At 45.3% G+C, this 27,166-nt stretch overlaps 2 protein-coding genes and 1 pseudogene across 5 annotated transcripts in view; all 3 read left to right on the top strand.

The window, feature by feature from the left end:
* Positions 1–14,432, top strand: part of LOC146075878 (uncharacterized) — a 39,368-nt gene extending 24,936 nt beyond the window's left edge. For 2 of the 3 annotated variants that reach the window (XM_083185547.1, XM_083185546.1), the window contains 2 exons: positions 9,153–9,220; positions 11,454–14,432. In XM_083185547.1, coding sequence (XP_083041673.1) covers positions 11,622–13,247 — 1,626 coding nt within the window. In that variant the 5' untranslated portion in view covers positions 9,153–9,220; positions 11,454–11,621 and the 3' untranslated portion in view covers positions 13,248–14,432. The remainder of the gene's footprint in view (positions 1–9,152; positions 9,221–11,453) is intronic. The other variant, XM_083185548.1, reaches the window with a different exon arrangement.
* LOC146075882 (uncharacterized) overlaps positions 1–27,166 on the top strand; it is a 98,345-nt pseudogene that overhangs the window by 24,910 nt on the left and 46,269 nt on the right. The window lies entirely within an intron of this gene.
* Positions 1–27,166, top strand: part of LOC146075893 (uncharacterized) — a 150,460-nt gene that overhangs the window by 24,878 nt on the left and 98,416 nt on the right. The window lies entirely within an intron of this gene.

Consider the following 27,166-nt stretch of genomic DNA (forward strand, 5'->3'; position numbering starts at 1 on the left):
TCTGGTCAGTTTGTTTATAGTTTTTGGTTCAGGGATCAAAGGGCCTCTTTATAGGCTGTTTAGTAACAGAGACTACAGGTAGTGGCAGAGACATACACTTCCCCCCCCCAAATAACAAGAGGCTAAGGATGGATAACACCAGGGTCAGTCTCCAGAGAAGAGATCTGTTCACATGAAGGTGTGAAATCCCTCACGTACACAAGCTTCAAAGCCAGATGAACGGAGCGAGTTAATCAGCCAATGGACAGGTAATAGGAGACCCTGTTACATTCATGCAACTGCACCCAGCATAGGAAGGGTTAAGAATTCCTGAGGGAGGGGGAGAGGGGTGCTTTTGGGATGTAAGTGGGTGTTTGGAGGGAGAGAAGGGAGAGAAGTGACTGAGCTTCAGCGCTGGAAGTTGTGGACTTGCGGGTCCTGTCCATCTGAAGCTAACCTGAGTGGTGTCGTGGTAAGGTTCTGATAACGTGACTAATACTGATGGCCTTTCTGTATATATTGTATATAGACTGTAATTGCTGATTTTACATGTATAACCCATGTGTAAAATAAAGGTAATACTTTTGTACCTTTGCTATTGTGTATTCCTGTGCGATCTTTGGAACTCGGAGTGACCCTGGGGTCTCTGCGTGAGGCATAAGTCGCGCTGCGCTGCTGCAAGATCCCGGGATCATCACAATTGGTGGCAAGCGGTGGGGATCGCACACCCAAAGGAGGGAGAGCTAGGGGCTCGTATCTTGATGCGACCAGGCTCTGGAAACACAATAGCCAGTAATTGGCCAGTATTAGCTCATGTTTGAGGGACCTGGTAACCATTGTTCCTAACAAGGATGCCGGGGAGAAGAAAAAGTATACTTTGCGAGGGCATTAAGCGAGGGAAGAATTCCGCTTAAGTGCCGGCTTGTCCAGGGGACAATCCCTGCAAGCGAGGGAACGGCGGAGTGTGCCGTGGCCCAGAAGCGGAAGCTGACGTAAGGGGGTCCAGCAAGTGACGCTGACCAAGCTCTACGAGTGCAGCCCGTGTGGAGAATGGCTCCAGGAAAAGGACAGAGACGTCCAAAGAGAGGCAAGAGGTGCCCACAGTCACCCAGAGCAGTGAGGCTCATAGATGAGGAATCGTCATGGAGTCGTCTGGCTGAGGAATGGGACCTGAGCAGTCCATCCACGCTGATGCAGCCTCTCTGGGAGGATTGGGAAGCAGCATATCGGTGGATTAATGTATGGACAGGAGCTACTACAGAGGAGAAAGCAGCTTACCTGACCGATGAATTTAAGCAGTATGTATCTGAGGCTGCTGCAGGAAACCTGCTGCATACGGTGGCGTGGAAGGCTTTTGTCACAGAAGTAAGTAACGCCACGCATCAGCTAATGCATAGAAGCCGGATCGCTGCGGCCAGCGTGCCAGCACCGGGTAACGTGGTTCCTGGGAAGGAGCCCGCAAAGAGAACTCAAAGGGAGGAGGAGTTGATGGTGCCACCGGGGTGGATGACCGAGGGGTCCACTACCGAGATCCCAGGGGGGGAGGCAGAGGAACTGTGGCCTGCAGAATCTGGAGCTCCATTAGCGAGAATGAGTCTGGAGGACCTAACTGACGAATGGAGGCTACGATGCAGCACACCCCCCGAAGGCCGCTCACACTGCACTCTTATCCGATGGGTGTACGAGCAACAAGAGGACCCGCTACATGCATTCAGCGTGTATAGGAACTGGGTCCTGTGTCCAGGAGAACTGAGAAGTGTCCAGGAGCAGTTGCAGTGTCTCCTGCACTGTTATGATAATGCAGAGAGGGTCGCCCTGGCACAGGGGCAGCTGAATTCTCCAGAGTGGCTGGACCAGTGTCAGCGGGGGGAGGCAGAGGAACAGCGGCTGCTGCGGCTCATGCATCCTCAGAGAGCCACAGAACTAGATCCCCCACTGACACAGGGAGAAATCACAGAACTGTTCCCATTCAGTGAGTTGGGAAATGAGGAACTAGCTGTGGAGTGTCCCTGTGATATCGCACCAGGGACCCCGGACTCTAAAGGAGCCCTAACATCATGGACTGTGATTGTGGCAGATGGATATCGGGAAGAGGATATTTATTCCCCCTGCATTGTGCCAAGTAGTGTGGCGGAGCTGGGCACTGTGGCCCCACATGGTGATGATGGACTGGTGCACACGGAGCCCGTGATAGATGGAGCAGTGCTAGTATACAGTGCAGGGGCTGCCCCAGAGAATAGCCCCAGAGCAGAGCATATCTTGGAGGCTGGGACTGTGATGGCTGAGTCCTCGCCACAGGAGGTACAAAGCAGTGGTCAGCCACTGCTCCAAGCAGCTAGCCAAAGGATGGGGGTGCACCCAAAATTGGCACCCCAGGAAGAATGGCAGTACATCTTCCCTTTTGCAGATGTGGGAGATGGAGACTTTGAAACTAGCGGCCAGAGGGTCTGCAAGGATTGTGCCCCAGCAGAGGGGGCAGTACTTCTCCCCTACATGACCACCAGCGGCCCAGGGAATGAGGGCATCTTGCCCCAGGAGCCCCAGCATATTCAGCAGGGGGAGATGGAAGGAAATGTGTCTGGTGTGTGCTCTGCCACTCTACCACCCCAGGAGGATTATCCAGGACTGTTCCCACTTAGCCATCAGAGCCAGGAGGAGCTGAAGTCAAAAGGCAGGTATGTGACCGGGGTGCCAGAGCAGGGAGTAGAGGCTGGGGTGCAGCGCTTCTGCGAGTCCCCTGCAAGAGTGACTGACTATAATTATGTGCCCGGGGAGCCGCTGCAGCAAACAGGCAGCCAAGCAAGCAAACATGGAGGGGATGGTCAAAGGCATAGCTCATCACCCCCCTGCGCCTCAGAGGAAGACACCTCACCACCCAGCATGGCACGAGCAAGAGAATGTGAGTTTGCACCTGGGGCTGTAAGGGAGATGCCAGCAGTGCTGCCGTACAATGCCACCCCACCAGTCCCTCTCATAGCCAGGCTGGGGAAGCAGTGCACCCTGGGGAAGATGGAAGTTTGCCCAGGGGAGGCCCAGCAGTTATTGTTCAAAGGGCTGGGGGAGGTGTTCGACCCAAGGGGGGGGATTGTGGGTAAATCAGGGGGAGACTCGCGGATACCCCCTGCTTCTCTGCAGCCATTGTGTGAAGGAGAATCCCCAGGACCGCTGCCTGCTGCTGAGGGAAGGTGGAGGCTGGGTGTGCTCAGGCCCTGGGAGGTGGGGGAGAAGGATCCCACCAGCAAGGACCTTCAAGCATCACGTAAGGGTCCAGAGGACCATTTAGAACTGGGGGAGGTGTTTGTGGGGGCTTTTAAGGGAAGAGCCAGGGAAGGATTGCGGATACCCCCTGCTCTTCTGCAGCCATGGTGTGAAGGAGAATTCCCTGGGCCACTGCCTACTGCTGAGGGCAGGTGGGGGCAGAGTGTGCTGAGGCCCTGCAAGGTGGATGAACAGACATGGATGGAAGGTTGCCCAGGGGAGGCCCAGCAGCTTCAGGGGCTGGGGGAGGTTTCAGACCCAAGTGGGGTGGATGTGAAGGCGTTTGAGGGAGGGACATTGTCGGTACCCGCCGCTCCTCTGCAGCCAACATCAGCACTGTTCTTAAGAGCGGCCAGGTTCCCTGATGCTGGTCTGCGTGCGCAGATCGGGCCCCTCCCAGTTGCGCCAGAGGCGGAGGGAGGAGGAACAACCAAAAGGGAAGGCGAGGAGGAAACATTCCCACCTGACAGTGGAAAACCCTGTACCAGGAGTACTGGAGGTTGTGCGATAAACTGTGAATGGCTGAGCCCAGGAGGGCCAGGGATAAGCAATACGCAGGGACATTGTGTAGCCGTGAATCGCAGCGGCGGTAAACAACAGGGGTGCTGTGTGACGGAACCAGGCCACGCCCCTTTCCGTCATATGTTGTTCTCCCGCCTCTTTCTGCGCTTCAGCAAAGAGAATTGCAAAATGCCGGCGATAACCGGATATTATCACTGACTGTATTCATATCTGAGCTGTGTTCCCCAGACTGCTGTATACAGGGGACATCACAGGGCTGTATGTCGGACAATAATAGGATGTTATACTGACTGTAATCATATCTGAGCTGTGTTCCCCAGACTGCTGTATACAGGGGACATCACAGGGCTGTATGTCGGACAATAATAGGATGTTATACTGACTGTATTCATATCTGAGCTGTGTTCCCCAGACTGCTGCATACAGGGGACATCACAGGGCTGTATGTCAGACAATAATAATATGTTATACTGAATAATCCAAACAGGTTATTCCATTAGGCTGAGTATGTGTGCTACTGGAGGGAAATATTCCCTCATGTTATGTAAATGACTGTAATATGTTCCCAAAGCTTTGTATACTGTATCCCATACTGTTACATATGCATATAAAGACAAGAAGATAGTTTCTGGGCACAGGAGAAACTGGGAGGGAGGATCAGCGTTGCCCGTGGTTACGTCACTGCCTCCAGGTAATGTTCTTAGTAAACTGCGATGGTATCATGAATAAGGGATTTGTGACTATGAAGTTAATTATTGCAGTCTTCCCAAATGCGTATTACTTAAATATTGTAGCTGTATATGTGGAGACAAATGGTCCGGGTAGAAGTGACAAAACGCTTAGATTACAATCTGGTCAGTTTGTTTATAGTTTTTGGTTCAGGGATCAAAGGGCCTCTTTATAGGCTGTTTAGTAACAGAGACTACAGGTAGTGGCAGAGACATACACTTCCCCCCCCCAAATAACAAGAGGCTAAGGATGGATAACACCAGGGTCAGTCTCCAGAGAAGAGATCTGTTCACATGAAGGTGTGAAATCCCTCACGTACACAAGCTTCAAAGCCAGATGAACGGAGCGAGTTAATCAGCCAATGGACAGGTAATAGGAGACCCTGTTACATTCATGCAACTGCACCCAGCATAGGAAGGGTTAAGAATTCCTGAGGGAGGGGGAGAGGGGTGCTTTTGGGATGTAAGTGGGTGTTTGGAGGGAGAGAAGGGAGAGAAGTGACTGAGCTTCAGCGCTGGAAGTTGTGGACTTGCGGGTCCTGTCCATCTGAAGCTAACCTGAGTGGTGTCGTGGTAAGGTTCTGATAACGTGACTAATACTGATGGCCTTTCTGTATATATTGTATATAGACTGTAATTGCTGATTTTACATGTATAACCCATGTGTAAAATAAAGGTAATACTTTTGTACCTTTGCTATTGTGTATTCCTGTGCGATCTTTGGAACTCGGAGTGACCCTGGGGTCTCTGCGTGAGGCATAAGTCGCGCTGCGCTGCTGCAAGATCCCGGGATCATCACATTCCTGCCGTCGGATCTTGTGAGATCCGAACACTATAAAGGGGCGCCATCTTCACTCTAGTCTAGGAGAGTGAATGTTGTGGACGTCCTGGCCGCCTGTCTCCCTTCACTGCCTGCCCGCCATCCTGCTAGCCCGCCTGCCATCCTGCTGCTGCAGCTGCTATAAATATATATATTTAAGGCTGAAAGTGCAGTGCCAGTGCTTACCGCTGTATAATATAAATAAAATAGGCCCAGCATTCACTACAACAAACTAACTCCCCTTAACATTCAAATAATCAAATAAATAATGGGGTTTTAGTTCTTGAATTGATCAATGTCCAGATAGTGCTGTAGTGTTTAGACCAGTCATTGAAACTGTATAAATCCAGTCCAGTGAAAGTGCTCTATAGTTTAGTCCACTGACTGTGTATATTCCAGTGATCTTGCAGCAAACGCCTAGTCTACTGGCACTAGCTTGTAAAGCCCTTTGGTACTGCTGCGTAATTCCATACTGCCGTTAAAGTACACTGATATTACTAATTAAGTCCAGTGGTACAGCTGACCTTTAGAAGTCCAGTTACAGTACAGTGTACACTGTAAAAATAATAAAGATTTATTTTACAGTAAAAGAAATTGACAGAATTGAAACTGCGCCAAAAGAGCAGCTATAGAAGGACCATCAACATAGGGGTCGCCAAACCTCCTGAAATCAAACACAAAATGGATGGCCCTTTAATGGCACTCTTATCACCTGAGTTCTGAACAATGTAATTGTCCCTTCCTTATAAAGTTCGCCCTTGCGTTATTCCTTCTTTCTAGTTCCTTGTTCCTCAAAGGTGGATCATAAAAAGAGGAAAAGAGAGAACAATATATAGTGTAGTAGGTCTTAAATCAAAAAATATTCTGAGGTGGGGGATATAAGCCTTCCCCGTATTGTCGTTATTAATCTTATAGGATCACCCCAGTGCAGACTTAGAGACTTTCTTACATTCATTCAGGATTGTGGAAACATATAACTGTTTCTTTAGACTTATTCATCACCTGAAGTTAGTTCATAAGTCACTGTTTGGTTCAGAAACTAGGACCGTAAGCAGTCCACGGTCACCTAAACTCCTTCATCCTTTTGTATTCAAGTGCCTGAAAACCACACCAGCAAGTCACTCCTCATCAGTTTTCTCCTCAACCCGGATCGGAGGTAGTCCTGCAAGCCATGTCACTGGCATGACTGACTCCTCTTCTATCCGGGATTCCTCCAGAGGACAAAATATATAACCAAGCGCAGGAAGCCAATTAGTGGTCCTTGTTGCCATCTAAAAGGGATACCCAACCCCCTTGTTCAAAAGCAGTAGAAAAAATATATAGAGTAGACGGCACTGATGGACACACCAAAATCTCAATAAAATTGAAAATCAATAGATCTTTATTCTAATAACCATTTATACACTCTAAAAAAAGAACACCGGCCGGTGAAGCCACATAAAAAAAAAAAAAAAAACATTTTACATATATAAAGCACTCAGACTCAATGCACAATTATACTGGCACACAGAGTAGTTCCAGTATGTATTTATTGGTTGCAGGCAATGTTCCCTCTAATTTTACGAAGGCTGTGTGCGGCAAAAGATTTTGGCTGTGCAACTTTGGAAGGAAATTTTAATTTTTGTTAGTCACTTATATATAACTGGAAAATGACGTTCAGCATTTGTGTTAACTTCACATCAAAATGATATTAAACATTTAAACATTCAAAACACAGCACACAATGTAGTTAATGGGTGAAACACACAATAGTTGAGTCCACAACTGCAAAAAGGGACCACTGCTTCTTTGTGCGCTCAGTTGTAATGTCTGTGCGCACGCTCGTCGAGTTGTGTGCGCGCGCACAGCTTAGAGGGAACACTGGTTGCAGGCCAAATATATTAAAAGCTGTTAGTCATTTAATCATCCATCCATACATGCCAAGCAGTATTGGTTTATATAATGGGAAAGTTACTAATTAGGCTCCGTGGCTGTTTGAGTCTTTTTAGCTGTTTTTGTAATTCCCTTGTGGAGTCTATTACCCATGCCTCGAGGGGGTTCCCATCTGTTAGTATCTCCATCTCACCAGCCTTCTCTAGAACTCACAGCTCCGGCTTCTGGGTCTCCCGAACAGCGGTGTCTCTCACAAAGCAAACAGGGATTTCCGTGATGACGCGTTTCCCTGCCTCTCTCCTTGTCAGCGGCTTCATCAGAATGGTGTTTGACTGGTGAGACTGCAACCAATAAATACATACTGGAACTACTGTGTTCCAGTATAAGCATAATCAATATGGTGTATAATTGCGCATTGAGTCTGAGTGCTTTATATATGTAAAAATAAATTATGTGGTTTCACCGGCTGGTGTTCTTTTTTTAGAGTGTATAAATTGTTATTAGAATAAATATTGATTGATTTTTCAATTGAATTGAGATTTTGGTGTTTCTATCAGCGCCATCTATTCTTGTGTTTTTTTCCTCCAGAGGATCCTGCTATGCTTGCTGTTGCTGCTGGGAGTTGTTCCTCATCCTAGAGGGGAAGTCAGAATACCGCTACGTCTTTCACTAAGCAACTGACAGGCCAACAGTCATTTGCGATGACGAAGTATGACAGAGGTCATCCTATGGCAAAGCGGATAACTGTGGCCTTGACAGCTAAGTTGATGTTAGACGTGCATCCAGTGTCCGCCATCAATGGAGTGGGATTTAGACGATTGATGGAGGTATTGTGTCCCCGGTACCAAATCCAGTCTAGATTCCACTTCACTAGGCAGGCAATACTCAGGATGTACAGAGATGTCTGGTAAAAAGTGTCCTCGATGCCCACTTAACCACGGACATGTGAACAAGTGATTCAGGGCAAACTAAGAGGCACAATGCCAACAACCTATTGGATAAACTGAGGGAAATCATCTCTGCGGCTTCCTGCACTTAGACTCTCCTGGGTATTTGTGGTATTGGACAACGTCAGTAACATTGTGCGGGCATTATATATGGGCAATTTCCAACATGTGCCATGTTTAGCCTACACAATAAATTTGGTGGTGCAGCATGTCCTCAACAGTGACAGGAGCATTCAGGAGATGCTTGTGGAGGCCCACAAAATTGCAGGACACTTTTTCCATTCTGCCAATGCCTGCTTAAGACTGGAGCGGCATCAAAAATGCCTGAACCTGCCCTGCCATCACCTCAAACAAGAGGTTGTGATGCACTGGAACTCCACCCTCTATATGCTGCAGAGGACGGAGGAGCAGCAAAAGGCCATTGACATAGGCAAAGGGTGCAAGACTCGGGTAACCCAGAGTGCTTACCTTACCCGCTCCACCAGCACAGACTTCAGCCTACCCCACGGCATCCCGCAACTCCACTGGCACGGACGTCCAGTGGAGTTGCGGGATGCCGTGGGGCTACCGACAACACAGGACCGGACCGCACGCACCGCTACAGACTGACAGTGATTTAAGGGATCTAAGCAACCTCATTCTGCCACGGCAGAGGTTTGCTCCACAGCATCACTATCCAATATTGTCTATCTGGGCTAATTTTTTTAATTTTTCCAAAGCAGTATTATCCATCAGTGTTTCACGCTTAACATGTTGTTATTGTGCCATTTGGAATCTAATGCTATAATAGGATAACACTTCCAGCAAAGCTAATAAATTGTAATATATATTATATAATAGTGCTACATTGAATCTAGTCTTGCAGTGATTACAAACAGGATAAAACCGATGTACAGCTTCAAAACTACCATATGGAATCTCATGCTATAGTGATTAACACAAGACAACTATATATGTGTGTGTGTGTGTGTGTGTGTGTGTGTATTAATTATCATGTTTTTCCTTTTTTTTTTTCTTTTCCAACAGAGTTGAGTTAAAGTGACAGAAAAGAGTACCAATATTGCTTCTGGAGCCCAATCAGATCAACTGTCAGAGTTGAGTACAGTATCCACAAATACAGTGATAATTCAGCCTAGTTTGTGGAAGACATGAATGGGGACATAATTCTTCTTGCAGTAATTTAACCAATCAGCTGATTCAACCATTTTTGTACATTCCTCAAAACAGCACATTGGGTATTAATATACCAATACTCCAGCTCTATCTGCAGTTGACCACGCTATTGGTTGAGGGATAGCACACAGGGTTGTACCACCATATCTCATTGCACTGTCCAAACCCCCACTGAACTTGGAAGCCCAAGCAGTGAAGGGCCGGGGCAGTACCCAGGTGGGTGACCGGGTGTTTTACCACCACTTACAAAGCAGGAAGCTGACCTCATTGCCCAGAGTATACGTATCATCTAAAGATACTTTGTATACCCAAACATTACATTAATAACAGGCTCAACTGAAGTTTAATAAAGACTTTAATAGATCAAAGAAATAACTTAACAGCCTTTCTGAGCATGCTGCCAACAATTTGAAACAAAGTTATCTGTAAAACACCGTACTATTATCAAGAATCACCATGTTATACCCTGAAGTAAAGCGACAGCGAAAAGACACTGTACAATTAGCCTACTTTTAAATCCATACACACACTTTCCTACTTTTTTCCTGAGTGCATTAAAGGCACTTCTCAATATATGTTTGTTTGTAAACGTGTGTCATAAACATTTCAATTGTTTCATTATTTCACTAATAATGAGGGAAACCACCTGTGATCCCATAAGCTAAACGATCACCACATAAACCTCCCCCTTATTATTTAAAAAAAGTTCTCAAATTAAGTTACAATAAAATCCTAGAAAACCTATTCCTTCTTTCCAGGTTTCCTTCCTTCTTTGCATCCATAGTGCAATTTTTCCCTCTTTCCTATTAAGCTGTGAGTTGAAAGATGTGTCCGCCGCCTGTTCATGGACCGCACACTAGAAGTGCTGTAATTACAAATGTCAGTGGGGAGCTTATACAAGTGCTCCTTCCGTGACGCCATATGTTCCAGCTGTCTGTTACTATGTGCAGTTACCAGTAATTACATTTCTGGTCTTAGAGGGAGGGTGCTCAGTTCTTTTGTAAGCTCCAATACAGGTGGATGGGTTGATGGAATATACAGGACCCGATCACTTGAATATAATTTATGATCAATATAGTGTATTTCTAATTCATTTAATGTTATTAATTAAAAAAACAGTACTTTTCTTTAAAAAATAAGGAAATATCTAAGTGACTCCAAACTTTTGAATGTCAGTGTAAATACAGCAGGGTCAGCCGAATCCAGCTGGTATGAATGTATACCCCATAAATAGAACACTGATGTAAGTGCTGTAATGTTCTATGTGATCGGCAAATTTACAATCATTTGTACTGGTGAATTTGGATACGAATTCACCAGTAAATGTGTCAAATAGACCACGTTTTTGGGTCGTATTTATCTGAAGCCTTGCACGTATCAGTCGGATCTGTGCAGGCTTCTCTGTGTTATATAAATCATTTAAAAAAACCATGTGGGGTACCCCCTGGGCTTATTACGCTGGTCTTGGTGGCTGAAATTCTTGAATATTGTGTAAACCAGTGCCGGGCCCTAACAGCCAGCAGGCTAATGCCACAGCCAGGGGGCACTTTTAATAAAGCTTCCCCAGCAAAAGTATTACCCTATGGCTGGTCAGCTTAGGTCAGGGCCCTGGGGAGTGGAAACTTCCCCCCCCAAAAAAGAGTTCCCCTGCTCCAGGGCACCCCCAGCCTGAGGCTGTTCTCGGTGCCCCTGGGTGGCGGGCACAGCGCTAATGGCAATGTGTAAAATTAAGAGAAAAGAACCGTTGGGTTAATTTGAAGAACTACAAGTCCCAGCATGCAGAGCATTAAAGGGCCTGCTGGGTTCTACACCATAACCAATAGCAAAATAAAAGATACACCGTAAAAATTTAAGTTTATTACTCTCCAATCAGCCACCATACGTACCTAAAGGGTCCACCATAGGCTAGTCCACTTCTGTAGAATTCACAGGGTACCTACAGCCCTCTACCCTGCTATAGAAGGGGAGAAGGCTCCTTGCTGTGCCTCTGACTGCAAAAAGTCCCAGCAATTTTGCAACATGCACAAATATTAAAACAATGGTCAGCGACTGATATTTGTTGTATATAGAAATATATAATGTTCCTTACACAATAAAAACCCTGACATAACAGCCGAACTATGTTAAATTTATACTTTTTTCAATTTCTTACAGGACGATTTCACATCTTCTAATATTCATAGTCCAATTCCTGCTCAGAGGGACGTTGTTCTCTGATCCAGCCAGCTAAAGTCCTCATTTCTTCTTACACCTGGAGGATTAACCTAAGCCACTTTATTTTCTGGATAGAAGAAACATTCAACAATTTTTCTTATCTCACACATGATGAGTCTCACAGGAGAGAGACCACATGTGTGCTCTGAGTGTGACAAAGGCTTTACATGTAAATCAGAGCTTCTCAGACATCAGGGGAGTCACACAGGAGAGGGGCCATTTACATGTTTTGAATGCAGCAAATGTTTTCCCCACAAGCATCATCTTGTCCTACATCAGAGGAGTCACACAGGAGATTACCCATATAAATGTTCTGAATGCAGCAAAGGTTTTTCTCATAAGTCAGAGCTTGTCAGTCATCAGAGGAGTCACACAGGAGAGAAACCATATATCTGCTCTGAGTGTGACCATGGCTTTACACGTAAATCATTGCTTCTTATACATGAGAGGAGTCACACAGGAGAGAAACCATATAAATGTTCTGAGTGCAGCAAATGTTTTTCCCAGAGGCCACATCTTGTTAAACATCAGAGAAGTCACACAGGAGAGAAACCATATAAATGTTCTGAGTGCAGCAAATGTTTTCCCCAGAAATTAAATCTTATAAACCATCAGAGAAGTCACACAGGAAATTACCCATATAAATGTTCTGAATGCAGCAAAGGTTTTTCTCATAAGTCAGAGCTTGTCCTACATCAGAAGCATCATACAGGGGAGAAGCCATATAAATGTTCTGAATGCAGCAAATGTTTTTCCTCTAAATCGCAGCTTGTCCAACATCAGAGGAGTCACACAGGAGAGAAACCATATAAATGTTCTGAATGCAGCAAATGTTTTTCCTATAAGTCAAATCTTATTGTACATCAGAGGAGTCACACAGGAGAGAAGCCATATAAATGTTCTGAATGCAGCAAATGTTTTTCCCACAAGTCACATCTTGTCCGTCATCAGAAGAGTCACACAGGAGAGAAGCCATATAAATGTTCTGAATGCAGCAAATGTTTTTCCTCTAAATCGCAGCTTGTCCAACATCAGAGGAGTCACACAGGAGAGAAACCATATAAATGTTCTGAATGCGGAAAATGTTTTCCCCAGAAGTCTCAGCTTGTCCTACATCAGAGGATTCACACAGGAGAGAAACCATATAAATGTTCTGAATGCAGCAAATGTTTTTCCCAGAAGTCACATCTTGTCCAACATTGGAGGAGTCACACAGGAGAGAAACCATATAAATGTTCTGACTGCAGCAAATGTTTTTTCCATAAGCATCATCTTGTCCAACATCAGAGAAGTCACACAGGAGAGAAGCCATATAAATGTTCTGAATGCAGCAAATGTTTTTTCCAGAAGTCACATCTTGTCGAACATCAGAGGAGTCACTCAGGAGAGAAACCATATAAATGTTCTGACTGCAGCAAATGTGTTTCTTCTAAATCACATCTTGTCCTACATCAGAGGAGTCACACAGGAGAGAAGCCATATAAATGTTCTGAATGCAGCAAATGTTTTTTCCAGAAGTCACATCTTGTCCAACATCAGAGGAGTCACTCAGGAGAGAAACCATATAAATGTTCTGACTGCAGCAAATGTTTTTCTTCTAAATCACTTCTTGTCCAACATCAGAGGAGTCACACAGGAGAGAAACCTTATAAATGTTCTGACTGCAGCAAATGTTTTTCCCGGAAGTCACATTTTGTCCAACATCAGAGGAGTCACACAGGAGAGACTATATAAATGCATTGAATGCAGCAAATGTTTTTCCCAAAGACTACAGCTTGCTACACATCAAATCATAGACTACACAGTTGAGTCACATAATTATGACCACCTCTTACATATGACGGCAGCATGTAGTCCATGAAGTACATCATGTGTCATTCACTGGCTTGGTGGGAATATAAGGTGTGCGATAGGCCACCTGCAAACATCACTTGTTGCTGTCATGGATAAAATGGGAAATTATTCTGATGTGCAATATATATTATCGGCTTTCTGGCAGGGGTGGCAGTATTTCTGAAACAGTGCAGATTGTTATCTGTTATCATGCCGATGTGGTGAATGTGTATTGTGACTGGGACCATTGTGAAAAACGGATGCAAAAACTGAGCATCACCACATGTCATTGCCGTGAGAGGTGAACGTTCAATAAGCAGGTGCATGAGTTGCAGTTGGTGGCAGTGTTATGGTCTGGGGATTGTTTACATGGCAGTCTCTGGGCCCAATCATCCATGTGGACAGTACTCAACCGATTTGGTTATGTATACATCCATACATGCTGAGGCTGCTGGAATCTTCATGCAAGAGAATGTGATGTCACACAGCTAGAAATGTCTGACATAAAAGTACATATAGGGCCCCTTCCTAAGTCACACTTACTATTTAGGGTGACTAACTGCTGCTGGCTGGCCTCCACTCCTCTCTCCCATGCTGCTGGCAGGCATGACACGGTCACTGACTGTACAGTGCTGTGTAGCTCCACCCCCTTTTCTGACTGCACTCGGAGTGCCTGCCACTCCATATACATAATGCCGGCTGGGGGGGGGAGTAAAATAACCTACTGCATGTGCTCCTCGTTGACCTGGCTGTCCAGCACACTGCACAAATAGAGAAAGGGTGATGGGAATCACTTTGGCGCTTCACTTAAGGCAGCTGCCTCACTATACTGTGGGTAGGATCGATAAACCCACAAGAATGTATTAAGGAAGGAATATGGTATAGTGTGGTGGCACTTTGCCTATATCAACAGGGTGTAGATAGAAGTAGGAGGTTGTGTGGAATACTTAGCTCAGGAATTTTTCTGTAGTCCTGGTGTTTTCTTGTGGGGGTCTTCCTCACTAGTACTCCCATCCCAATTTGTGGGTATGTAAAAAAAAGGAATTATTGGGTTTAAGTTTCAGAATTAAAACACTTTACAAGATATGTTGTCGAGATATGAAGATGGTATTATAGCTTTTCTGTTGCGCACCTAACTCACATCAGGTTAGGTGTTGCCAGACATAATGAGGTATCTTTTTAGATGGATTCAAATATTGGCGTACCAGTACTCACTGTTGTTCATGTTGGGCTCCTCCCATCAAGGTATCTTTGATGTAGAATCCAGTATTTTACAAGTACAAAAAAAAAAATTATTGCTTCAAAACACAATGGTATATAAAAATGTAAGAGAGGATCACAGTTATCTGGGAGTGGTTGACAACCAAAAACCCGGTCAATCCGGCCGTGAAATGTACCAAGGTTTTTCAAAAGGAGTGTGTTACCTTTCCTCCAGGATACTGTGATAACAAAGTCCTCTCTATTTCAATATAGTCCCCTCTGTCCAATGTGTTTCTGGAATCAAAGTTCACTTTATCAAGGCATGAGGGGTTGTTATCCTGAATGGCCTTTTATAGTGAAATGGAAAAAGATGACGTAACTTCCGGTTCCTGAATCCATTTTTTATTTCTATATAGCAGGTTACAAACTAATAAGGTTATAAATGTATATATAAATTATAAGTCCATGCTGGTATGGATATAGAAAATCGTTTTTACAAGGTGTTGCTGTGGTTGAATTGAGTATAAAGGTGCCGGCGGCGTGGAGTTGACTTTATAAAGTGTGGCGAGCGCAGCGAGCCCGAAGCGTGGCGAGCGGACGCGCATAACTTCAGGTATTTGCGTCCCCTTGCGGGCTCAGTGGCTTGCTGCGCTCGCCACACTTTATAAAGTCAACTCCACGCCGACGTGGATAGTGGGGGTATGAAAAGGTCGGAGGACGCGTACCGCCGCCCCTCGCTGCGCTCGCCACGCTTCGGGTTGGCGTCAATCATCCCTGCGATGTTCTGATCTGGAGGGGGGGTGTCTATGCATGTGTGTTTAGCGCTGACCCCGCTAACCCTACTGCCCTGGCAGCAGTGCGGAGTGTAGCCCATAGGCTACAATGCATTACCGCCATATCAGAATGGTGGTAGCCCGGGGATGCGATGCGCTGCTGCCTGAAGTGGAAACATCAGGCAGCTTTGCATCTCCCTAGAAACCTGTGGGAAGCAGCCAGCGGTGGTACAGGGGGGATTGCAGCAGGGACTGGAGATTCCTGCTGCAGTCCGATCTGATACATTCCAGTGATACTTCATATTTGTGCTAACCGCCAACAATGGGTGTTTTGGGGAATTTAGCCACAAATATTGTACAATAAATGGGAGCATAGAGCTGTGTGCAATCCAAGCAAAAATATGCGAGTTACAGATGGAGCCGGGCTCCTCTTTGCAGGGGATGGCGACGCCATCCCCCGCAACCCGCCATCTGTTTTTGCGAAAGGGGATGCTCGCGCGTCCCCTTCCGATGGCTTCCCCCGGGTCCCCGCCGGCTTGTCGGCGGTCACCCGGGGTCCTCCCCGCACCCCCCCCTAAACCTGTCCGTCTCCCTGAAGCACGGAGATGGACAGGTTCCCATCCCCCCGGAGTACTGAGACACGCGTGCACCTCAGTCAGATGGCGAGCTGGGCTGCTGGCGGATCGCCAGCGGTGACGTTCTGGTGATCCGCCAGCAAGAGGGAGCCCGGCTCCATCTGTATACTCACCTATAATTCCTTTTCTTCCTAGAGATCCCATGGCAGCCATGACAATGGTGTATTCCCCTCCTCCCTCTAGTCAAGACAGGACTTTTTTCCAGGGACCACCCACCTTGGGTATAACAGCCAGCTCCTCCCTTCTCCCTGTGTCATTCAAGTGTCTCCGTAATAACGGTTCCTGAAAAAACATCAACACATAACACAAGGACGGGAAACCAATGGCTGCCATGGGATCTCTAGGAAGAAAAGGAATTATGGGTGAGTATACAGATGGATAAGGAATTATCGGTGAGTATAATTCGCATATTTCTCCTACGATCCCCATGGCAGCCATGACAATGGGACATACCCAAGCAGCATAATAACGGGAGGGAGCCAATATAACTGCAAATAATTTATGTTTATTATAGAGGAATCATCTTATGGATAAAGCCTCTTGTAGTACATGACTCCCAAAGTGGGCTGTAGACACATTCAAAGCATAGTGATTTTTGAAGGTATGGACAGAAGCCCAGGTAGCAGCTTGGCAGATCTCCTTAACCGATGCTTTAGCCCTTCTGGCCCAAGATGTGGATACTGTCCGAGTAGAATGTGCCTTAATCACTGGAGGTGGACTCGTGCCTTCTTGTTTGTAAGCAAATTCAATTACTTCACACACCAAATTCAATTACTTCACACACCAATCTAGACATGGTTTGTTTTGCTGGAGCCAAACTTTTTCTTGGTCCTTCAGGTATGATAAACAGATGATCTGTCTTTTTCCACTCCTTTGTACGTTTAATGTATACAGACACTTCTCTCACCAGGTCCAACATGTGGAAAGACTGTTGTTCCTCATTTACAGGGTTAGGAAAGAAACTTGGTAACGATACTTCCTGATGGATGTAAAATGCAGAAATGACTTTAGGCATGAAGTCTGGATGAGTACGTAAAACAATTCTATCAGGAAAGATGATCAGATATGGCTCTTTTACCCAGAAGGCCTTTATTTTGCTCACCCTTCTGGCTGATGTAATGGCCACCAAAAACAGAACCTTCCAAGTGAGAAACTTAAATGGAATGCTTTCTATAGTTTCAAATGTTTTTTTTCATCAAGACTCTAAGAACCAGGTTTAAGTCCCAAGGAGCAAGCAAAGCTTTAAATAGTGGACGAATTCTTTTGATAGCCTTGCAGAATTTCTTCACTAGCTTCTCTTTTGCCAAACGTCTGTCCACTAACACACTAAGAGCAGCAATCTGGGATTTAATCGTAGACACAGCTAACCCAAGTTCAAAGCCTTCATATAAGAACTATACTGTAGTACTTTTGCTGTAGGGATATTAAAGAAGTCTTTTTCAAAATGTCCCCAAGACATAAACTTGCTCCAAGTTTTGTAATATGCTATAGATGAGACGTCCTTTCTAGCTTTTAACAGTAGATCTGTTACTTGACCAGATAAGTTGTGGTGACTCAGAGTAGACCACTCAATCTCCATGCCTTTAGACAAAAGGATCTGGGCTCTGGATGAAATACTGGACCCTGCCTCAGAAGATCTGGGTAGGCAGGAAATTCCCATGGTTGGTACTGTACACCGACATTCTTCTCACATTCGTGAACCAGGCCCTTCTTGGCCAAAAAGGCAATATTGCGATGATCTCCACTTGGTCCTCCCTGATCTTCTTGATCACTTTGTTGATCATGGGAAAAGGGGGAAAGATGTAACCTAGATTGAACTTCCATTTCACGGAAAAAGTGTCTAGGACTGTCGCTTGAGGATGAAAGAATTTTGAGTAAAATCTTCACCTTCCTGTTGTTGAATGAGGCCATAAGATCTACTTCTGGTCTGCCAAACCTGGTTACTATCATCTCGAACACCTCTGCAGAAATCTCCCATTCTCCTTGTTCTGTAACCAACTGTTTTCGGCTCAGAAAATCTGCAATGATGTTTTCTGGTCCTGGTATGTAAACTGCTGAGATTAAAAGAAGATTCTTTACCGCCCAGGACATGATCTTCTCTATAAATGTTTAAATCGGCAGACTCCTGCTCCTCCCTGGTGATTTATATGAGCCACAACCATCACGTTGTCGGACATAACTCTCAAATTGGAACCTCTGACTCTTTCCTCTAAGCAGCAAATGGACTCCCAGACTGCTAGTAATTTCCTCACATTTGAGGATCTTGTGCTTTCTTTCTGGGACCAGACTCCTTGTACTGAGTAGTTTTCTAGATGCGCACCCCAACCTTGCAAACTCGTGTGGTGAGTATTAAGAATTCTTGTTAGACTTGAGAATCTTGCGTCCAATCCTCTTGAGCACCATACCAGAGATTCTTTTGTCTTGCTGTTCAACTGAATCTGTGCATTGTCCTTGCTTTTGTTCTTTACAAATGGTATAATTTGCCACTGTAGACTTCTCATGTACCATTGCGCCCAAGGAACTATATTTATGCATGATGCCATCATTCCCAGAAGTTGAAGACCTGTTTTCAGAGTACATCTTCCTTTCAACCACACTGTCTGTGCTAAGTTCTGGATTTTCACACATCGTTCTCTTGATAATCTCACTGAAAAGTTCCTTGCATTTATTGAGAACCCCCCAGAAATGTGATGGTCTGTGATGGTCAGTTGACTTTTTTCCTGGTTGATAACCCAACCATGACTCTGAAGAAACCTTATTCTAAATTTCACATGGTTCTCTCAATCTTCCTGATAGTAACAGGTCGTCCAAATAGGGTCAAATCTGGACCCCTTGTTTTCTTAATTCTGCTTCCAGTGTCACTAGGACCTTTGTAAATACTCGTGGAGATGTCTTTAAGCCAAAGGGGAGACAGGTGAACTGATAGTGGATACCCTTTAGGAAGAACCTCAGGAACTTCCTGTCTTTGTGATTTATTGCAATGTGGTAGTACGCATCCTTTAACTCGATGGATGCTAGAAATTCTCCTTGTTTTATTCCTGTGAGAATGGACGAGATAGTTTCCATCCGGAGCTTCTTTTTTCAAAACGCTCAAGTCTAGGATTGTTCTGTAACCAACTGTGCTTTTTTTCACAAGAAACAGGTTTGAATAAAACCCTCGACTTTGAAGTTCTTCTGGAACCAGTTCTACTGCTCCTATCTCTACTAACTGTTGTATCTTCATGAACAGTGTTTTCTTTTCTATTTCCTTTGGAACACAGGATTTGACAAATCTTGTTTTCCATTGTCTTCTTACGAATTCGATCTGATAACCATTCTCCACCACTTCTAGCGCCCATTTGTCTGAAAACGATTTTCTCCAATTTGCGGCAAACTTAAGTAGTCGGGCTCCTACTTCCATCGTCTCTCTACCGTCATCATATCGAACCTCTTTTGTATGACTGACGAAAGGACTGGCGAGTGAAATTAGGATTGCCTCTTCAAAAGTACGGAGGACCTGGACGATATCCTCTAGCCTCCTTTATACGTTTGTCTGTTAGACGTCGGCAATGGAAATTTATTTATTTTATCCTGAGGTAATCTAACAGATTTACCTCCAGAAATCCTCTGGATCATAGAGTCCAATTTAGACCCGAACAGGAAACTTCCTTGAAGGGTAAAGCTGTTAACCTGTTCTTGGAGCTGGCATCTGCACTACATGGTTTGAGCCACAAAGCCCTTCTGGCTGTGAGTCCGACTGCCATAGATTTGGCTGAAAAGGAAACCGCATCAAGTGAAGATTTACACAAATATTCTATGGCTTGCTGCATAGTTTGTAAATTCTTTAACAAATATTGTTTAGAGATTTTATCATTTATATCCATGTTTAACTCTGAGAACCATAATCCTAGGGCTCTAGACACAGAGGCAATAGCCACGCTCGATTTGAGAGACAATGCCGATGCCTTATGCAATTTTCTTAAATAATTTTCAATGTTTCTTTCCATTGCGTCCTTGAACGCTGCACCATCTTCTAATGGAATTGTTGTCCTAAACGTAAGTTCCGCCAATGCTGCATCCACCTTTGGGACTTGGCACCATTTCAAAAAATCTTCATCTATAAATGGGAACATTTTATCCATTCTGGGCCAACCTCCCAATCTTTTCAATATTAGTCCATTCTTTGTTAATCATTTCACGAACCACTTTATGAACAGGAAAAGTTCTGCCTAATTTAGATCTTTCCTCAAACAGCGGATCTTCTGTTGTAGTAGAGGCTTCTGGATAATTAATAGATTTGTATATATTTTTTAATACACTTTCTACTGAGTCCAGATTGGAAGATCTGGTATCTTCTTCCAATTCACCCAACTCGGCTGTATCATCATCTATTGGGTCTAAATCCTCAGATGAACCACCTGCTTCATAGCTCATTCCTTCTTGTTCCCTAGATCTTTTAGGGTTCTGGGACGCCATAAATTCATCCTTAAAAACAAAGGATTGTTTCATCCAATCCATCAATTTTTTTTCAACATATCAGCTTGGTCAGGTTTATCCGCCACTTTACGCTGAGATTTATCGCAATCATCACATACATTTTTCTTGGTAGACCAAGGAAAAGTTTTATCACAAGCCATGCAGGTGAATGACAAGTTCTTCTTTTTAACAGTCCTCTTCTGAGCAGGATCAGGAGACTGAGGCACACTATAAGATGAAAAGCCTAACTAGTATATAAATAAAATAACAACTAATGCCCAAAACCAAAGGGGTTACCTCAAAGGGGCATTATCAGGCTGTTGGGGAGAAGGTGCATCCATGATGAATCGCTCCATAAACAGGTGAAACAAACCAGCATGCTTCCTGCTTATAAAGCTGGTTTGTTAACCCCCTACACCCCAGCTGAATTGAATCCTATCGAAAATTCAGCAAAGGGAACCAAAAGACTTGTTCCGGTTTCCGGGAGACTTAGTTCTGCGGCGCACATACTGTGCACCGCCGGCGGAAGTGAAGTCAGAGCGCACTTCTGCCCTTCACGTCCATGCACCCGGCAGCTACTGAGCCATACAGCTCCTGGAGGCAGAGACACGCTAGCCGAGCTGCCAGTGCCTGAACTCCTAAACTCCAGCAAGAAACCACTGCATACTCAAGGTAACTCCATGCGCCAGATACCATATGTATCGCTTGTTAGTACATGAGTACATGCTGCCGGTATAAGACAAGACAGCTGGCGCTAAGCACAGCTAAGTAATGTATACAAATGCAATAGTGTCAGAGGCAGGAATCTTGAAAAAGGCCACAGTCCTCCACTCTTCCTCTCCCAGGGGTGCCACCCCAATCAGTTACACTGAATACCGAGGTAGCTCTGCTTGAAACAAAATTAAAGCCCTGCCTGTCCTATCTAGACGGAGACAGTAGAAAAAGAAGGGAGGAGCTGGGTGTTATACCCAAGGTGGGCGGTCCCTGGAAAAAAGTCCTGTCTTAACTAGTAGGAGGAGGGGAATACCCCATTGTCATGGCTGCCATGGGGATCGTAGGAGAAAAAGACAGTCGACCTCTATCAAGCTGTGGATGCTACAAATATGGGGGATGTTACGTCTAACCCCCCCCCCCCTCCTGTCATTTTTTAACTAGTCCAAGAGCCAGGAGCTGCTTATTTAAACACAGAAACCTCAGATTTTTTGCTCCTGTACATATAGAGCCAGGACTGGCTTAAAAAGTGGGCTGGGTATACTTGGAGGTGAAGGACCCCTTGCAGTAATTACATTTTTTTTAACACTTTCCCTTTTAAACACAGAAGCACTGCAGGGATTTCACTAATCAGTGCAGGGACTTCATGTATGGAAAGCCAGCAGCCCAACAAGACTGCAAACACCATCAAAAGACACATTCCCATTAGGGTGGCCAATTTTTGGATCACCGGGATTTGGCACCAAAATGTCTTGGATTGGAGTATACACTCTCAGGCTTAGACTGCGCATGCACATCCCCGGCTTGCGGCCTGCACAGTGTGACCTCTAAAGCTGTGTACACACGGGAGCGATAAGGGTTGGGAATATGGTCGCTGAGCGACCATATTGCCAGTGATTGGAGTGTGCACCAGCGATAAATTGCCAATTGTGCGCTCCCGTTTTCAGCCCCTGAATGGTCGCTGGTGGGAGGAGCATGCTCCTCCCACCAGCGGCTTCCACTGCCTCTTCTCCCGGCAGTGTGACACTGAGCAATATGATTGCTGAGCAATATATTGCCAGCGATCATATTGCCCCGTGTGTACGCACCTTTACTCTCCCACTGTGCAGGCCGCAGCATCCTGTCACAGCTGACCGCTCCCGGGCCACAGTGACCCCCTAGCCTCCCCTCCTGCCCAGCTGATGCTGCGGCTACCTACCCAGGGGCACCAGGTAAGCAGCGCTGTTCTCTGCCCTGCTCTTAGCCACCTCCGCCCACCTATGTAAGTAAATCTGCGGGGCGGCACCAGGCACCCCCCACAGCGCTGCTCTACCCCACTCCCGGCTGCCATGCTGATAAATCTGTCGGGTAGACAGGGCATGTTTTTCTTTTAGGGTTGCCAATCCTGGGATTGAGCATTTTTCAATCCCAGAATCCGGGATTGAAAAATTGCCTCGGGATTGACGTCCCTAATTCCCATCTAACAGGATCATAGAAAATCACAGATTCAAAAAATGAATACACCCCTTTCTGATCAATATCACCAGTGTTTGATCTCTGTCAGACATGGGTAAAATACTATGCTTACTATGAGACTTCAGAGATAATGTGAACATTCTAAATATACCTCAAATACACATCCAGAGTTAAGCTGTAAAATATGTTTATTAGTAGTTGCATAAAATCAAAATATAAACAACATGGCATTTATATATAAATGGACAAAAATCCAATAGCAAAAGTCCAAAAGGATATGCTTTAGTCCCCCCCCCATAATATATATATATATATATATATATATATATATATATATTCCATCCTGATGATGATGTAATAAACATCGAAAACGGTTGATCACTTGAAACTGCAGTGAGTTCTCTTTTCTTCAGTCTCCGGGTGCCGCCGTTCTGGTAATATATATATATATATATAGAATTGTGGGTAGCAGGACGGCACTCCACAGGGTATAGGGTTGTCGGTGCCAGGTCTATGAGAAATGCAGTACACTTACCCTCCGTAGAAAGATCAAGACCAGCACTCAGACGTTTTAGATGAAGAAAAAGACGTATTTTATTCCATGTGCAAGTAGAAGCAACACGGGCTGTCCCGACAGCCGTTTCAACTGGGCATCAGCCAGTTGTCATATATTTTCGGAGGTGGGGCCGTCACTCAGGACTGAACTGAGCTGCAGTGCTGGGTTACTTGCCCTGGTGCCAACCAGCTGGGAGAGGCAACAGTGTGCCACCTACAATGTATATCCAAGTAAAGAAAGGCCACTCAGGGATTTTGTTCAGCAGGTGGAAACAAGACCAATTTATTCCATTAGTGGTCCCTAATAGTCGTCAACGTTTCGGGGCCGGACCTCCGTCGCCAGGACAAGTAGTAGACAATGTGTAGCAAGAAATAAAGTGCAACAATATATATAGACAAACATAAAAAGCTTACTCACCCCCTCCTTACTGCCGTCCCCCACGAGTGCCCCCTGGCCAGTATCCGGCACCCTGCAGTGACGTCACCACGTTCGGCGGCATCCAGCAACGGGCGCATCATTGCGGCCGTCATCCCGCGGTCACGTGAGGGAGCTTTGAAAGGGTATGCAGGACTCATCAGCATTGTACAGAGACCTTGTATGATGATCAAACAGTTAGATGAAGGCATCCATAACACATAAAACCTTAAGAGGATGCTAAAACATATGTTTGCGAAATAAAAATAAATATAAAACCTGTGCAGGCTTGATCATAAACAGTAAATGGTGACATCTGGTGGTGAAAAATGATAAAGACAATCGAAAGACTGACATGGTCAATAATTGGTGTTTTTAATTTGTCAGTCTTTCGATTGTATGTCTTTATCATTTTTCACCACCAGATGTCACACCACTGCAACACGTGTTTTTCTCAACAGCAAACTGTCTTGTGGGGGGAGGGGTGCACGGATCAGTGAGATCTGTGCAGGCTGCAGTATAAAAAAAAAGATATATATATATATATAATTAAAAAAAACGGCATGGGCCCCCCGCCCACGGGCATGACCAACCCCGGGCTCAAAGAGCCGGTCCTGGTTTTAAAAAATCAGGGCACAAATAAACATTTATGCTGTTTTAAGTCAGATGTTGGATCAATTCTTAAAATTTTACAAGAATCATCAAATTGAGAGATACTTTTTAGTACTGATGTTCTGAAGCGCGGAGGAAGGTCACAAACCCCCCTTTTCGATTAATTATTTATTTTTACAAAGCTGCCGAATTCCGCCCTGCCTGTTTTTGCCTGCCCTTCACAGTTAATAGGCGCTGAGAAATTACTGTCCCTCCCTGGCCATTGCTGCGCTTCTAGTACCCGCCCGCTGAGTGTACACACAGCGCAGCAGCGTTTGGATACTCCCCTCAGCCCTGCAGTCTCCAGAGTCTATAGCCGCGCTGACAGGCTGCTCACCTTCTCTTATGCGAGTGGCTGTTGGCTCTTCCAGGAAGCATCCCTCCTGCCGCACCGCTCACCACTACTGAGCGTGCCCGCTTTCTCACTCAGAGGTAGAGGCTAGATCCCCTTCAGTTTTGCCTTGTCCTGCTGTTATGATGCAGCAGCAGAGACGGGCTCCCAGCACAGTGAGACAATGGGAGGCTGAGAGCAGCAGTACATATACCTAGAAAGTTGCCCAGGACAGCTGCTGCTAAGTGCTACAGAAAGGTACGCGTGAGGTTCCCGAACAGCCGGGACTCGGGAGAGCAAGAGGCGGCAGGTTCAAAAGTGAAAGCATTGATTAATGCGATGTGCACTATGTGATCAAAGGTGTGACAGGGGCAGCCTGCATTCCTCAGGTATACCCTCACTGTTCCCTTGTCCCGTTCAGTGATTTATCACTGTCCCGGCAAGAGGATTCTTGATTAACTGTTAGGATGCAGGAAGTAGCTGTACTTTCCTGCATAGTGGTCTGTGCTGCTGCTGTGTGTGACATTGGGAGGTATGTAACATCTTAGTTAAATTGCAGTTTATTTTTTAGGTACTTATGTATTATCACGGCGCCCACTATGGCATTTGCGTAGTGGGCTATGCAGGGTAGTGAAATCGCATGCCATTATTGTATGGCATGCAATGCGATTTTACTATGTAATGTATTCACTGCTCTCTGTCAGTGAATACATTAAAAGAATGGGGTGCGATAAAAAAATCGCATCGCATGCCATTATTGTATGGCATGCGATGCGATATCGGTTATGATCACACATATAATAATGTCATTTATTTAGGACCCCCCACACTATCCACGACGGCATGGAGTTGATCTTATATAGTGTGTTAAGCGCAGCGAGCCACCGAGCCCCGCGTAATACATGTAACATAATACGCGTCCCCTCGCGGGGCTCGCCACACTATATAAAATCAACTCCACGCCGACGTGGATAGTGGGGGTATGAAAAGGTCGTCCGGACGTGTCCCACTGCCGCTCGCCACGCTTCAGGACAATGTCGATTGTTGGGGGGGGGCCTTAATACATGACATATGTCATTTAATGGTATACTACAGTGGTTCCCAACCCTGGTCCTCAAGTACCCCCAACAGTGCACGTTTTCCAGGTCTCCCAGCAGGTGCACAGATTATTCAGGCACATTTTAAAAAGATCCACAGGTAGCACTTGTAATTCTGTGTGGAGACCTGGAAAACATGCACTGTTGGGGGTACTTGAGGACCAGGGTTGGGAACCACTGGTATACTACATTAAAAGCCATTATAACAGTTAAAATCGCATCGCATGCCATACAATAATGGCATGGGATGCAATTTCACTACGTTGCAGCCGGATCCCACCACTGGAAGGGACGGCTGCTGGGCTGTGGCCATCCCCACCATTGTAAACTGCTGTGTGCGGCATGGATTCTTGGCCGTGCGGGGTTTCGCCGTCCAGCAGGAGAGTGTGAAATAGCCCTTAGGGAGTGTGGGGCAGAGCTGGGGGGGCACATGTCTTGGGTGCCCCGGGCACCCTGAGGGCTTAATCCGGCTCTGGCTCAGCCGACTGCAGGTATTTTCTACATTTTAAATGCGCCACCTCCTACGAATCAGAGCACGGGTGCCAGAAGGCGGGGTCAGTGATTGGCTACCGGGCTCAGGAGCTGTGAGGAGGATGATGTATTTTATGTTGCTATGGCAACCCCATCCATGCTCATGATATGTAACGAAAAAGTGATTTTATCTGGTGGTGCTCCCTAGAGGTTTGAATTAAATGTGAAAAAGCGGAAACAAAGAAACTCTTTTTGTTGGGGGCACTTCTTATTACTGAAAATAGGGAATTAAAATAATTTATTCAAGTTTAGAAATAAGAGACATACTTTACATATAACAATGAAGACATACAAAAATGAGACTATTGTACATCCACTTTGTGCAGAATAGACTGTGGAATGTCAGTCTCCTCAAGCTTAATAGCTGGCCGTGTTTTTGAAAGAGCGAAAAATAATGATCAAATTACGTTAATGGCGGTATGAATTACGAATTTAAGGACTGAGATGTCCCTGATAACCAATCGCTAGGATGTGAAGCACTGTATAATAAAACGATTTATAATCACAAGGACAACAATGTTAGTATCAAAATGTTACATTCTGCAGGGATTCCCAAAATTTACTGTAGTTTATATAACGAAAGATAGAAAGAATCACTCCAATTGGCATTATTACTGTGTATCAGTCAATCCGTAAATGCAGTGATAGAGAAAGTGTGAATAGATATAACATCAAGTGCAGGATACCTGCTGTGCAGCATCATATGATTTACATTGGATGCAGCATGAGCTGTTGGCTTTATGTTATATATAATAGCAAGTAGGTATAGAATTACTTTAGTGGGGAAAAGCCTGTACAGGACTAGCCACTAGCACTTACTAGCTCCCCTCATGTAAAAATGACAGCAAAGGGGAGGATTCAGTGTTTAATCTCCGTGTCTCAGAATCCTGACAGGTATACAGAGTTACTGCTGTCGGATATTTGCCCTCTAAATGCCGATGAGTGGGCTCAGAAGTAAGGTTTTGAAATTAAAGGACATAGGCAATTTGTTCAAGTAATCAAAAATATATA

The sequence above is a fragment of the Crinia signifera genome, chromosome 4, assembly GCF_055691185.1.
Source record: "Crinia signifera chromosome 4, ASM5569118v1, whole genome shotgun sequence".
In the NCBI taxonomy this organism is placed as follows: Eukaryota; Metazoa; Chordata; class Amphibia; order Anura; family Myobatrachidae; genus Crinia; species Crinia signifera.